Consider the following 15,504-nt stretch of genomic DNA (forward strand, 5'->3'; position numbering starts at 1 on the left):
CATTTAAGAAATTATAGCTCATGCATTTAAAATCAGGACCCTGATAGTCTAGTGTTCCCCATGACCTGATGGGATCATTATTTATTCACAGTAGGTGCCTATATAGATCAAGCATCTATTTAATTATAATCCATTAATTTTCATGGAACCTATCTGTTTCTGAAGTTATGGAGCTATGTTCATCTCTTAAAAAATACAAAGATTATGTCTACCTTAAAGTTAAGTTGGGTCTTGATAAGTTTCCCATCAACATTATTTTCATTTATCAATTTCAGGCAGAGGTGATTTAAATATTGATCTTGATGCCAAAAATTACTGAGTTTTATCTGCAATCCCTAGCAATCAGCAGTTCAAATTAAATTCAAGGGTTGAATACCTTTGGGAAATTTCAGTGAACTGTTTTAAAATAAGAATTTAGTAGATTAAATCATTTATTATAGTCATGGAACCAAGGACGTCAAAGGAGGTGTAAGTGGAACATTTCTAAGCATTTTTGAACATAATTTTCTCCCCTGTTAAGCGTTAAAGAGATACTTGCATCAAAATCCGACTTTTCCTGATGTTAATCGATGTAAGGAGTGTGGATGTGGTCGATGAGACAAATGATAGCCCTAAAATCACATTTATGGCCAGACGAGAGATATCGGCGGTCGAGATCATATATCCGATTGGCGAAAAAAATGTGGCGACTTGCCGCGTCACGAATTCAATTAGCATAGAGGGCGTGTCCGTAGCGGGACGCTATAAAAACGGAGACGCACCCTTTTGGCTCGAAGGAATACGGCTGTATTGGCTGTGTAGCATTAGTAAGGCGAGTAGTCAACTTCCACTGAGAAAGAGGAGTCGTCTTCCACCTCCTCAAAGCTGCTGTCGGTGGTCTCGTCGCTCGCTATTTTTTGTTGTTGTAAAGTGACGACAGAGCAGGAAGGGGGCTGTCACCAGTGATTTTCTCGTTTTTCTACGGCAAGCGGTTAAGCCCACCCAGCTACACCCACACGACCGCCCTGAATTTCAGTAGCCAATAGCTATGAAATCATAAAACCGCACCTACCTTTCGACTGTAATTCAAACCACCCGTGTTAAAAATGTGCTCCGAAACAGCATGAAGGTATCTCTTTAAGCTTTTCAGAACTGTGAATCTTGGCTTCAAAGCCGAAGCAAAACACTGTGGAAGAGTTCTGTAGCACTTGAAATAAGATGACTAGAAAATTTGTTTAGTATTTAGATTTCTTAGTGCTGCTAGAAAATGCAATAACCCTACATACTTGAAATGGCATGGAGTTTAAGATATGTACTGTGTGACAGTTTGGACATTATGTAGGATGTACTGTACTCTGGGATGCATACGGTTCTCCCGACTGCTTCAAAGGGAATGAGTCCGTTTTGAAATAAGTGACAATGTATACCGAGTTACCAGTGGATTTATTTATTAAAAGCAAGCTATAATTCAACTTTTGAGTCTCACTCTTCAATTACTGATCACATACCTCTTGCTATGGCTATAAATGTTGAACATCTGCCTGTGCTGTCTAGTAATGGAGATAGTGATAATGCAGAAAGGTTGGACTGGTCAGCTCTTACAAAGGAGGATGACTTAGGCTATCATGCCTGTACAGATGAAACCTTGGGTAATATACATCTGCTTAGAGCGCAGTTATGTGCAGAGACATTAATTGTAAGGATATGAGGCATATGAGAGATCTCTGCTGCATGTATGATGATACTGTTAGTGCTCTGTATGAAGGTAGTAAGCCCTACTACAAGTATAAAAATAAGACACATAACAGCAGGTCTAGTTGGAACAAGTATGTAGCTGGATATCATGAAGAAGCACGTGAAGCCTTTAAAACATGGGCTATGGCAGGCAAACCCAGACAAGGGCCTGAGCTTGAACACAAGAAGCTCACTAATGTAAGATACAAGTACGCCATTCGCTTCATCTGTAAAAATGAGCAAGCCATGAGGGCAGATTCCATGGCTAAGAAGCTGCTAAGAAATGATCCTGCTAATTTTTGGAAAGAGCTCTCAACAACTATAAAACATCTCTACCATGCAGTTGATGGTACCTCCGGTACAGACAATATTGCTGAGTTATGGCAACAGCATTATAGTACCTTATTCAATTGTGTCCACAGTGATCTGTATAAGGTGGGCAATATTGAGAGTGATGATTCAATGGTGATCATGTCACACGAGGTGTACCAAGCTATAAACAAGCTATCTGTTAACAAGGCAAGTGGCTTAGATAACATTACTGCTGAACCCCTTAAATATGCCAGTCCGAGGTTAGCTCCTCTCCTTGCTATCTGTTTTACTGGCTTTATCGTCCATGGCTTGTTACCAGATTCAGTGTTGTCTGTACTGTTAGTGCCAATCATTAAGGACAAAGCTGGTAAAGTATGCAGTCTAGAGAACTACAGGCCTATAGCTCTAGCCAGCATACTGTCAAAAGTCCTAGAAAGAAGACTGCTGGATAGAGTGCATGAATTTATCAACTCCGCAGATAACCAGTTTGGTTTTAAAGCTAGACATGGCATTGACTTCAGTATATATGCCTTAAAGGAAATTGTAAACAAATACAGAGGTCAAAACTCATCGGTTCTTATGTGTTTTATTGATGCTTCTAAAGCTTTTGATCGTGTTAATCATAGAAAGTTGTTTGTTAAATTGAGTCAAAGAGGGGTGCCTAAATACATTGTGAGAATTCTGGCTTATTGGTATGCCCACCAGACTATGCAAGTGAAATGGGGTAATAGTGTTTCAGCCCCATTTGGGGTTGGCAATGGTGTCAGACAAGGGGGAATTCTGTCTCCGGCTCTCTACAATTTATATATTGATTTGTCCAAGCAGCTGAAAGCCTGTAACACTGGGTGCATGACTGGCAATACCTTGGTGAACCATATTATGTATGCAGATGACCTTGTCATTCTTAGTCCCTGTAGCGCCGGTCTCCAGCAGCTCCTTGATATATGTTCTGTGTATGGTGTGCAGCATGATATCAAATACAATGCTAGTAAGAGTGTTGTCATGATCTGCAGAACCAAAGAGGTCAATCATCTAAAATGTCCTGATTTTAAATTGTCTAATAATAATCCTGATAATAATCTTGTGGTATGTAATAAGGTGAAATATCTTGGGCACTATATGACTGAACAAATGACAGACGATATTTATAGGCAATGCCGCATGATGCATGCACAAGCAAACACTCTGTCATGCAAGTTTGGTATGTGTTCAGTTAGTGTGACGATGTCTCTGTTCAGAGCATATTGTACAACACTCTATACTGCACACCTGTGGTCAAACTATAAAAAAGCAAGCTTACAGAAGCTTCGAGTGGCTTATGATGCCATGAGAATACTGCTGAAAAGACCTAGATGGTGTAGTGCAAGTGAAATGTTTGTGGCTGCAGGAGTCGGTACCTTTCAGGCTCTTCTAAGAAATCTTATGTAGAAATTTATTTGCCGGCTTAATGACTCTGATAATGTAATCAACAGTTTGACTAATATAAGATTCAGTGCCACACGCTACCAATCCCGGCTGTGGGACCACTGGTATAGCTGCCTTCTTTCAACACACTGACTTGATCCATTTATGTAATTTATTGTGTTTACTCTGTGTATTGTCTAGGGATTGTCTTTTACCGATTTGTCTTTGTCTGTTATGGACCCTGAGTCTACAATAAAGTTTTGAATTGAATTGAATTAACTTACATGCATGCAAATTATTGAGAATAAAAAAACAATTACACGAGTTAGGTACAATCTTATCAAATGTTACAAATACAAAGGTGGCTTGAGAATAAATGCAGTTATGTTTGAAAGAAAAACTGACATATATGGTTTCATTTCAATAAAAGACATGTCTTTGATAAAAATCAACATTTCTGTACAAATATATCAACACTTTCAGTTAATAAGTATGCCATCATTGCAACCCTGCTGGTTCAACTGTGCCATAGGTGTAAAGTATTGAATGCGTGTGTGAACTATACACGGCGTGCAAAATTATTTGGCAAGTTGCATTTTTGATGATTAAGTTTATTTTTTAAAAACTACAGCGTTCTCGCTCAATCAGAAATGTTAATAAAGCTCAAACCTGAATATTTAAGAAAGTAAAAGTCAGGTTTTGTCTTTCTTAAGAGAATATCTCAGTGGGCACAATCATTTGGCAAATATTGGTGCGCAGAATTATTAGGCAACTAAATGAAAAATGAATATTTTCCCATCTCACTTGTTTATTTTCATCTGTTAAAGTGAAACTGATGAACAAACAACTGAAAATTTACAAATAAACATTTCTCACATTTCCACAAAAAAAAAAAAAAAAGTGACCAATATAGCCACCCTTCTTTTCAATAACCGTCACAAGCCTTCCATCCATGGAGTCTGTCAATTTCTTTATCTGTTGACAATCAACTTTTTGTGCAGCAGCAACCACAGCTTCCCAGACACTGTTCAGAGAGGTGTACTGTTTTCCTTCATGGTAAATCTCCCGTTTAAGAAGAGCCCACAAGTTCTCAATAGGGTTTAAGTCAGGTGAGGAAGGGGGCCATGTAATTTTCCTGTCATCTTTAAGGCCTTTAATGGCAAGCCATGCAGTGGAGTACTTTGATGCATGTGATGGAGCATTGTCCTGCATGAAAATCATGGTCTTCTTGAAAGATGCAGGCTTTTTTCTGTACCACTGCTTGAAGAAAGTGTCCTCTAAAAACTGGCAGTAGTTCCGGGAGTTGATTTTAAGTCCATCTTCAACCCGAAAAGGTCCAACTAGCTCATCTTTAATGATACCAGCCCATACCAGAACCCCACCTCCACCTTGCTGGCGTCTGAATCGAAGTGGAGCTTTGTGCCCATTACTAATCCAGCCACGGACCCAGCCATCTGGTCCGTCAAGAGTCACTCTCATTTCACCAGTCCATAAAACCTTTGAAAAATCTGTCTTCAGGTATTTCTTGACCCAGTCTTGACGTTTCATATGTGTCTCGTTCAATGGTGGTCGGATTTCAGCCTTCCTTACCTTGGCCATGTCTCTGAGCACTGAACACCTTGTACTTCTGGGTACTCCAGGTAGGTTACAGTTCTGGAATATGCCAGCACTGGAGGACAATGGGTTCCTACTAGCTTCACGCTTGATTTTTCGTAAATCTTTGGCAGTTAATTTGCGTCTTTTTTTCTCAACACGTTTCTTTCGACCCTGTTGATTTTTTGCAACAAAACGTTTGATAGTTCTGTGATCACGACCCAATATCTTTGCAATTTCAAGCATGCTGCATCCCTCTGAAAGATTTTTTTTTACAATTTTTGACTTTTCAGAGTCAGTCAAATCTCTTTTTCGGCCCATTTTGCCTGAGGAGTAATTCTACTAGTACTTCTTTCTACAGACAGTCTGGTTTGTGCTTCAATGGGGCATCTGCCACTGCCACCTTAAATACTCCTGCTCCAGCCACCACACCACCTAAAAACAAGACAACATCCCAATCTTTTAAGTCAAATTTGTATTCATGAAGCATCCCGAGTAAATTTTATAAGCACATCATACTGTTGTCCTCAATTCACAAGGGTGGATGAAGCACAGGGCAGCATTCATCCAGTTATTGGTAGAAGTGAGAGAAAGCTTTTGCATGGTGTCTGACTGTCTCCACCACAGACATGGTGAGACAGAATTCTTCCATGCTTTGGCACTTTAACACTTAAAAAAAGTTTTTGTTGTAATGGCATACCGTCTTCGGAGGGGGTTTTGACCGCCTCAAGGTCGTCCCTCACAGCTTCTTCAGTTTGGGTCAATGTGTGTTTGATGGGCCCTCCGAACTGATTACAGATTACCACCCTTTTATATCTTTACCCTGGAAAAGAGGAAAAAAAGATCTTTACAGTTTATTTCATGGCATTTTAGTTACAGGCTATTATGGAGGTGGGACCTTTGAGAAGATATCAGATCTATATTGTACAGTATTTCTTTTCCAGGGTGTGCTCCTAAACAACACTGGCATGTTCCAGGAAGTCAGGTGGAGGTCACTGACTCAGCTTATGGCAATGCCACCACGGAAGACGACAAGAGAACCCACAGTAAAGCCCCAATATTTTGTTGTATTCACTCTGACAGAAGAATAATGCACAGAACAGCACTCATCTCCTTTGATTGAGTTCATAAGTGAAAGAAATCCTTTAGCATGGTGTCTGACTGCATTTACTACTGACAGAGTAAAACAGAATTCAGCCATGCATCCAACGAAGTCAAGCACCTTGCTCAGTTTGCATCTTAACATTGGTTACTACTCCATGTTCTTCCTCTTTGCCCTGACAAAGCAACAATGCCCTCTTTGACTGAGGCATTTAGAGAATATGAATCAATTCTCTAGTCCAAGTCAAGAGCACACATTGGCACAGTGACAGAAACCAAGGCACTCTGCATGAGCTCAACAGATTTGTTGGTTTGGCTGTATAAATCTGCATTACTTAGAGTGGCTAAATATTTGCAAGTATGGAAATGTTTGCTGGATGAAGTTATATGAATGTGTGAAGCTTGTGTGAAGTTGCCTTCATACAAGCACTGACTTGCATTCCATGCAAATGTAATCTTAAGAGATCACAACAAAGTTTGAATCACAAAGTTAAAAAATCCATTTGCGAGTCAAGCTAGTCAATTATCATTAATTTGGGCATATTTTTGCCTTTTGTTCTAAATGAATCAATCAAGTTCTATTTTTATAGCGCTTTTCTAGCTGCAACAGCCACTCAAAGCGCTTTAAAATTAATTCACACACACACAAATTATTTCATCATTGCAATGCAATTACAAATGACATCAAAATTGAATTCATTAAAGTTGTTAAACTGAATATAGCAACACATTAAAATTGGTCCAGGACATACACTACCGTTCAAAAGTTTGGGATCACATTGAAATGTCCATATTTTTGAAGGAAAAGCACTGTACTTTTCAATGAAGATAACTTTAAACTAGTCTTAACTTTAAACAAATACACTCTATACATTGCTAATGTGGTAAATGACTATTCTAGCTGCAAATGTCTGGTTTTTGGTGCAATATCTACATAGGTGTATAGAGGCCCATTTCAAGCAACTATCACTCCAGTGTTCTAATGGTACAATGTGTTTGCTCATTGGCTCAGAAGGCTAATTGATGATTAGAAAACCCTTGTGCAATCATGTTCACACATCTGAAAACAGTTTAGCTCGTTACAGAAGCTACAAAACTGACCTTCCTTTGAGCAGATTCAGTTTCTGGAGCATCACATTTGTGGGGTCAATTAAACGCTCAAAATGGCCAGAAAAAGAGAACTTTCATCTGAAACTCGACAGTCTATTCTTGTTCTTAGAAATGAAGGCTATTCCATGCGAGAAATTGCTAAGAAATTGAAGATTTCCTACACCGGTGTGTACTACTCCCTTCAGAGGACAGCACAAACAGGCTCTAACCAGAGTAGAAAAAGAAGTGGGAGGCCGTGTTGCACAACTGAGCAAGAAGATAAGTACATTAGAGTCTCTAGTTTGAGAAACAGACGCCTCACAGGTCCCCAACTGGCATCTTCATTAAATAGTACCCGCAAAACACCAGTGTCATCTACAGTGAAGAGGCGGCTACGGGATTCTGGGCTTCAGGGCAGAGTGGCAAAGAAAAAGCCATATCTGAGACTGACCAATAAAAGAAAAAGATTAAGATGGGCAAAAGAACACAGACATTGGACAGAGGAAGACTGGAAAAAAGTGTTGTGGACGGATGAATCCAAGTTTGAGGTGTTTGGATCACAAAGAAGAACGTTTGTGAGACGCAGAACAAATGAAAAGATGCTGGAAGAATGCCTGACGCCATCTGTTAAGCATGGTGGAGGTAATGTGATGGTCTGGGGTTGCGTTGGTGCTGGTAAGGTGGGAGATTTGTACAGGGTAAAAGGGATTCTGAATAAGGAAGGCTATCACTCCATTTTGCAACGCCATGCCATACCCAGTGGACAGCGCTTGATTGGAGCCAATTTCATCCTACAACAGGACAATGACCCTAAACACACCTCCAAATTGTGCAAGAACTATTTAGAGCAGAAGCAGGCAGCTGGTATTCTATCGGTAATGGAGTGGCCAGCACAGTCACCAGATCTGAACCCCATTGAGCTGTTGTGGGAGCAGCTTGACCGTATGGTACGCAAGAAGTGCCCATCCAACCAATCCAACTTGTGGGAGCTGCTTCTGGAAGCGTGGGGTGCAATTTCTCCAGATTACCTCAACAAATTAACAGCTAGAATGCCAAAGGTCTGCAATGCTGTAATTGCTGCAAATGGAGGATTCTTTGACGAAAGCAAAGTTTGATGTAAAAAAAAACTTATTTCAAATACAAATCATTATTTCTAACCTTGTCAATGTCTTGACTCTATTTTCTATTCATTTCACAACATATGGTGGTGAATAAATGTGACTTTTCATGGAAAACACAAAATTGTTTGGGTGATCCCAAACTTTTGAACGGTAGTGTAGGTAGTTGAAAGCAGCGATGAGCAGCAACATTTTAAATGAAATTTCTCCTGGCATCCACCAGCTTCTCCTTCTCTTCAGCCGTTTACCTCACTGGAATAAAGATTTTAGAACTCATCTTTTTTCATTCCATTCTCCTCAGACATACAATGTTGACTACGCAGAATAAAATGGTGTTCCGTCTTTTTAACTACAAACTCTCAGTTAACAAACTGACTGAAAACTTTTTTTTTTTAAATCGGATCAATCATTTCAACTTGTATTCACTTACATGAAGTAGGTGAGTTACCTATCATCATTCATCCACACTGAGGTGAAATGTTCATCTGTGTGTTTCCTTAAATTATTTAAAAATCATAAACATAAGATATGCTTCATTAGAAAAAAATATCCCAGTAGTTCAGCATGTTTACAGTACAGACCTTGTCAGAGAACTATGAGGGCAGTGAAAAAAAAGCATATAAAATAAATAGTCGTTTATTAATCGTAATCGAGGTAAAAGTTTGAAATAATCGTGATACTGATTTGAATTCATATTGCCCAGCCCTATATGCAGACATCGGGGCACCAACACCAAGTCTGTAATCTGACGGGGAAAGAACAGATGGGACAATTTTGACCATACGAATCAAATAAATTGCGGTTGGATGCTAAAATTGCCATTTCGACACAGAAATGTACAAAGTGAGTAAACCTGTAACTTACAACTTTGATGTAATGGTTTGCTGTCTGATGTTTATCCTCTTGGAGTCGTTGTCAGAGCTATAGATGTCCATGGCTCTTTGTGTCCCGATGTTTACCACCGCCCGCCGCTAACAGAGCCATAGATATGTGTGGCTCTTCTGTGTACCGATGTTTGGCCGCGCCCGTCGTTATCGGAGCTATTGATTTGCGTGGCTCTCCTGTACTCCGATGTCCAGCCACGCCCGTCGCCATCGGAGGGGTGTTAGTTTCGACTTCATTATTCAATGGTCATGACCTGGATGAATGAGAACATTCACAGACAAAAAAAAGCAGATGAGTGTTTTGTGAGAACATCATAAAAAACTCTTACACATGTACATGCCACAAGACATGGTAATTTTGCTTAGCTTTAAGCCAGCAGCACCAGAGACAACCCTTCAAGGAAAAGCCATTTAGAGTTCAACTCAAAAGGTTTTGCAAACAAAATTCGCCCCGTTTCTAGAAAAAGGCCCTCTGGACCAAGGTTTAGGATGTTTAGCTGAACACAGTTTACAACAAGTACACGTCGTTACGTCTGACAAAACAGGGGCCAGGTTGAAGTCAGGAAAGGAAGGCAAGCAGTTTATTAAATTTGACAGTCAACCCAAAACCAGATCATGCGGTTACAACATGGTTTTATGATACTTTGTAATGAAAGTGGGAGATTTGAGTCTGAAGCATTGGGAGGGCCCAAAATGTCTGCCCTATACGGTTCCTCGTGTACACTCGGCCTGAAAGCCGGCAAACCGGGGATTATGAGGATGGGTTTTATACAAATAGGCCATAGTAAGATATTTCAGAAAATCTACAGACTGTTCAATGCCCCTTGAGGCAAATTTGTAATTTGTGATATTGGGTTAGCCTATACCAGCGGTGGCTAACCATGTGCCACGGAGAGCCACGTGTATGCAGGTTTTCATTCCAACCCGACTCCACACCGGGTGATTTCGCTGATACATTCTTCCTCTTTGGTTGAAGGGTTGCTAATCAGTGGAGTCCGGCTGGAATGAAAACATGCATACACATGGCTCTCCATGGCACATGGTTAACCACCCCTGGCCTATACAAATAAAACTGACTTGACTTTACATGGGGAAAGTAGACGTTCTGCACGCTTCGACTATTAAAACCGAGCGGATAGGAAAATTGGCTAACAGCCAACTGAAACCTCCTGAAGCTGTTGGCTACTCACATTTTCACTGTCAGTTTGAAGTCCTATGTTACGTTACGGACACCCTTGTATTTAGTGCGAAAGCCGCTTTGTAGTTTAATCGGAGTCGTCGTGTAGACCAGCGCTTCCATGCTGAAGCAGCGGCAAACATGTCGGTTTGGATTTCCGGAATGTACGCTCGTCTAGTCTAATCCAGCGTCCTCCTCCTTCTTCTTCTGCGTCTTCTATTTCTTCTTGGTGTTTATTGGCGGTTGGCAAACGACGAAATTATGCATTACCGCCACCACCTGGTATGGTGCATTACCGCCAACAGCTGGTATGGATAAGACTCTTATTTACGCTACCCCCCCCGAAAAACCCCCTCAAATCTTAATTAAATTAGCTACTCTAAGAAACTGAAACAAGATTTTATAACACTCAGTTGAATTCTTCTGTAGAATATCCACTAAATAAAATTGTATGTTTATTTTTTTGAGGTTTTGTTGTCCGTCTTGGGAGAGAGAGCCTCCTCTGTTGCTCTCCCTGAGGTTTCTTCCTATTTTTTCTCCCTGTTAAAGGATTTTTTTTTAGGGAGTTGTTCCTTATCCGATGAGAGGGCCCAAGGACAGGGTGTTGTGTTGCTGTTAAGCCCACTGAGGCAAAGTTGTAATTTGTGATATTGGGCTATACAAATAAAATTGATTTGATTTGATTTTGAGTCAGACGCCTTCTTTCTGCGTCATATTTCTGACAATATATCATAACATGCTCTAATGTTTCTTCTTGCCCACAGTAGTCACATCTGCCTGTATTGTGTTTGCCTATTTTGAAAAGTATACTGTTTAGTCCAGTGTGTCCAAATCTGATTCTTGAAATTATTGTCTCATCTCTCCTTTTCCTTCCTGCACACCTAATTTCTCCCACTTTCCTTTGAACTCTGTAAAACCATCGTCCTTTCCTCTCTTCCTCCCATTGCTTTTGCCAACTTTCCTTCAATGGGTGCTTAAAAGTGCTCTTTATTTCTGTAAATCCAACGTCCACGTGTAAAGACGTTTATTGGACAGTTGGTGCAACGAGAATAAAGTTCCTCTATTGTGATTGGTTCAGGCTACTGTCAATAAACATGGCGAGAAACATGGGCCAATAACGCGAGGGGCATAAAACGGGTTCAAATTAAATATTTTTTTTAATTTAATTGATTTGATGGGTGATTAATAGATTATAAAGTAGATAATGTGTGCAAAATTTCCCTTTAATTTTCAGTGAGACGTTCACTTTTAGAGGACAATGATATCGCAACCGTTATTAGCGTCGCCACCGTTTAAGGGGCGGGGCCTCTCTCGCCGGCTTTCTTCGGATTGGCTCAGCGTCGAAGTGGTGCCGAACTCACGGGACTGGTGCTTCGCTCAATGCTGTTACTGCTGTTCGTGCCCCATCAACGCTGTGGTTACCAGTAAGAAGCATAGAAAAATTTGCATAATTTTATTACTTTTCTAGAGACGGTGGCCTAATTGTGCCTCCTGAGCAGCACTGTGGCACTTTCAACACTAGAAGAAAAGGGCTGCATAAAAACATCGGGCGAAACGGATTGCACCGGACAGGTAAGTTCATCTATCGCATACATATATGAAGCTAAAGGGGTTTCTAGCTAGTGCCTAGCATTGATATTCGGTGTCACTCGCCTACAGTGCTCCACGGTCGTTTGCCAAGTATTGCCAATCAAGGAGAAATAGATCCGTTGAATATGATGACTTTGCCTCCGTGTACCTTTAAAGTTAATGTACGCTAGTTACATCCCTGCTTTATGTATGGGGTGACGCAACACCGGTACAAAATGACCATTCACCGAGCATCAGTTATGTCACGCATTTTAATATACAAGACGCACGCCGCTGTTAGTACTATGCCATTTAGAATAACCTCTAGTGATTCAAAAAGATCCTTTTTACTAACAACTGGCGGCACATTTTTTCATCACTTTCAATTTGTCACTTGATGTACTTTCAACAGAGTTAGGGGCAGACAGTCGCGTTGGAAATTATAGACCTCACGTTACCACATTATGTCTAGTTCGTGACCAATTACTGTGTCAGCTGAAGTCTAATGGACTAATATGCCCTCAGATGCTCCACATGCTCAGTGAGAAGCTTCTTGCCTAATTGATCCTAAAAGCTATGCAAACATAACTAAACCTTGCAGTTGAAGACCTAGAGCAGAACGCAGGTATTGATTTAGAGTGTCTCATGGTGGGTTTTTCTTTTTTCGTGTATTTTTCCAGCATGACAACACTATCACAAACAAAGGAAATCTTCAGGAGAGCAGAGGCTGTCTGTTTCGATGTGGACAGCACAGTTATCAAAGAAGAGGGCATCGATGAACTTGCCAAATTCTGCGGTGTGGGGGATGCTGTCACTGAAATGTATGCTCCCACCGAAATGCCCATCCATAGTGATATTACATGAGTACTATTACATCAGGAAGAAATCCACGCTTTCTGCCGTACTTTGCATGTGTCTGTTGGAAAGGGCACCTTTATCTTACTGTTATGTCTGGCAGCAGTGAATTTGGTCATAGAATTGTGCTTTTCTGTGTTGCTATTGCTTCTCAGGACTCGCAAGGCTATGGGTGGGTCAGTGACATTCAAGACGGCTCTTACTGAGCGTCTCGGCATCATCCGTTGCTCTAGAGAACAAGTGAACAAATTGATAACAGACCATCCACCTCAGTTGACACCAGGTATTAAGTAAGTGTGTAGATTCCAGTTTGATGAAGCCATGTTTTATAATCAATATCTGTATGCTTATTTTTGTAGGAGCCATTGAGCTGACCTTGTTTTTCCGCTTGAAACAAGGGCACTGGGGAAAAAAATCTGGTCTGAATGATAATGTACCCCAGTACAGTGTACAAAACTAGAAGATCAAATGAACATAAGCAAACAAGTGTATCATCTTGATTTCATCTCCAGTAAATGGTCAGCCCATCTCTTGTCTTTGTTCAGAGAACTCGTGGACAGTCTACACCAGCGCAACATAAAGGTGTTCCTCATTTCGGGTGGCTTCCGCTGCATTGTGGAGCACGTGGCTACTCAGCTCAACATTCCTCTCCATCATGTCTATGCCAACCGCCTTAAGTTCTACTTCAATGGTAAGGGCAGAGTCAGATTGTTATGAGTGCTGAGAAGGTCTGATACAAGAACAGTGGAGCAATGTAGATGGATTTTAAGCTGCAGTCATAGATGGGTTATCTTTACCCATTAGTGTACAAGAATGGAGTTTGAATCGACCTCTAAAAAAGAATTTGACTATTCATGCTTGCAAGTTCTCAATAACCAAAACTACCTGATTTTTTTTCTTTAAGTATCAAACATTTCATGCTTTTTTCCCTCCTTTTTTGAGGATCAAATAGTCCCTCTAATAAGATTTCCACAACATTTTACTCAAAGGGTAGTTCCATTTTTTTTTACAATCTGGATCTTGTTCTCGTAGTTTGTGCAATTGTGCATATATATTATTTCACTTCATGGCATCATTGTGCTGATTTATGATACGGAAACTACTCTGGACGTAGCTGGCTTCTTATGGGTATTGGAACATGAGTGTCAGACATGTTTCAACTGTCCAATTAAACCAATTACAAAACCATCCATTTGGAAGTGTTGCACTGCTGTGCTACTTCCTGGTTCAACTTGATTGTCAAACAAGATTGACCTTACTTTCCGTAGGTTGTCGTAACCATTGATAAACTACACAGCCATGGATATTGGGAAATCATGCACACAGTCTAACTGAGGTACTAGGTTTTTTTGTTGTTCTTGAAAGGACAGGTTTAAGGCTTGTGTTATGTTGTCCTGCAAGACACATGGTAAAGCTTAGTCTAGCAATGGTCCCCTGCCCAAAATCTCCAAAATGAATCTGGTGAGGAAAATGATATAATCAATACATAAATGATAAAAACAACAAAAATAAGGCCCAGGTTGTAAAGAAGAAAAAAAGGGGGGTTATTATAGTTTGCTATTGTGCCTACTTGGCCCTCTTTCAATGTAGAATCTGAATTGGTGTCCTTATCAGAAGAAAAAAACACTTGACATCCCAGTAATCTTTGGAGCTACTGCAAGTGTACTTTGATGCCTTGAATCCTGAATATTGCTACAGTATTCCTGTAAACAGCTTTTTATTCATTCAGGTGAGTATGCCGGTTTTGATGAAAGTCAGCCCACAGCAGAGAGTGGTGGGAAAGGCAAGGTAATCGGCATGCTGAAGGAGCAGTACGGCTTCAAGACTGTAGTGATGATTGGAGATGGAGCCACAGACCTAGAGGCCTGCCCTCCTGCTGTGAGTGTCCGTCCCTTTAGACCGTGACACACACCGGTGTTCTATACATGTTATACTTCTTTTATTTACTTAGGGAGTCCCATTAAACCCTGCAGGTGTCTACAGGTAAAAGGGAAGCTATTAGTATTCTGCACACTTTTTGCTTTCGATCTGTCAATTACAAGAATGCATGCTTGCAGGTTTGATATAAGATCTTGGCAAGTTTTCTTGCGAATCAGTGAAACATGTCAGGTGATTTATGCTTAAATGTCTTTCAGAGTGCCTTTATTGGATTTGGTGGAAACGTCACCAGGCCACAGGTGAAGGAGAGGTGTTCGTGGTACGCCACAAGCTTTGGAGAACTCCTAAAGGAACTGGAGAAGATCTAAAAGAGAGAACATACCGTTACTAACTTTTAACACGTGTTTTATTTGCACTTAATAGCTTTATCTATGGTACGTTTGTTTCTTCAACTCATACAGTCAGTAGATTTTATAATGAATGAAAATTTTTACACTAAAATAGTGATTCAATTTTTACCTTTTTGGGATGTTACCCTCTTGATTTTTATAATGGAGAATACTAGAAAAATAACCAAATGGAGTCCATATGGAGGAATTTCATTGTTTTTGCATTTTTTTCCATCATGGAATTAAGTGTTTAGAATAACTAATGCATATAAAAGTGTGCGTAATGAGAAATAGATGTTTGTTCTATATTAATACTAAGGACCATAAAATACATATATATGTATCATTTGTGGTGACTGAGATCCTTTTCTGAACTAGTTCTATAAAAATGGCATAAAACACAGGAAGAGCATGTTAAGGAA

At 40.2% G+C, this 15,504-nt stretch overlaps 1 protein-coding gene and 2 non-coding genes across 3 annotated transcripts; 1 reads left to right on the plus strand and 2 right to left on the minus strand.

The window, feature by feature from the left end:
* Positions 1-5,541: 5,541 nt before the first annotated feature.
* Positions 5,542-5,676, minus strand: LOC130116226 (small nucleolar RNA SNORA15). Its single transcript, XR_008810572.1, has one exon. It is a non-coding gene; the product is annotated as a small nucleolar RNA SNORA15 (small nucleolar RNA).
* Positions 5,677-6,085: 409 nt separating this feature from the next.
* Positions 6,086-6,225, minus strand: LOC130116225 (small nucleolar RNA SNORA15). The gene has a single exon (XR_008810571.1). It is a non-coding gene; the product is annotated as a small nucleolar RNA SNORA15 (small nucleolar RNA).
* Positions 6,226-11,757: 5,532 nt separating this feature from the next.
* On the plus strand, positions 11,758-15,424 carry psph (phosphoserine phosphatase). The gene is made up of 6 exons (XM_056283202.1): positions 11,758-11,963; positions 12,641-12,781; positions 12,971-13,105; positions 13,361-13,506; positions 14,545-14,693; positions 14,951-15,424. The coding sequence occupies exons 2-6, from the start codon at positions 12,642-12,644 to the stop codon at positions 15,059-15,061; spliced, it is 681 nt and encodes a 226-aa protein (XP_056139177.1). The 5' UTR covers positions 11,758-11,963; position 12,641; the 3' UTR covers positions 15,062-15,424.
* The last annotated feature ends 80 nt before the right edge of the window (positions 15,425-15,504 follow it).

The sequence above is a fragment of the Lampris incognitus genome, chromosome 7, assembly GCF_029633865.1.
Source record: "Lampris incognitus isolate fLamInc1 chromosome 7, fLamInc1.hap2, whole genome shotgun sequence".
Lineage (NCBI taxonomy): Eukaryota > Metazoa > Chordata > Actinopteri > Lampriformes > Lampridae > Lampris > Lampris incognitus.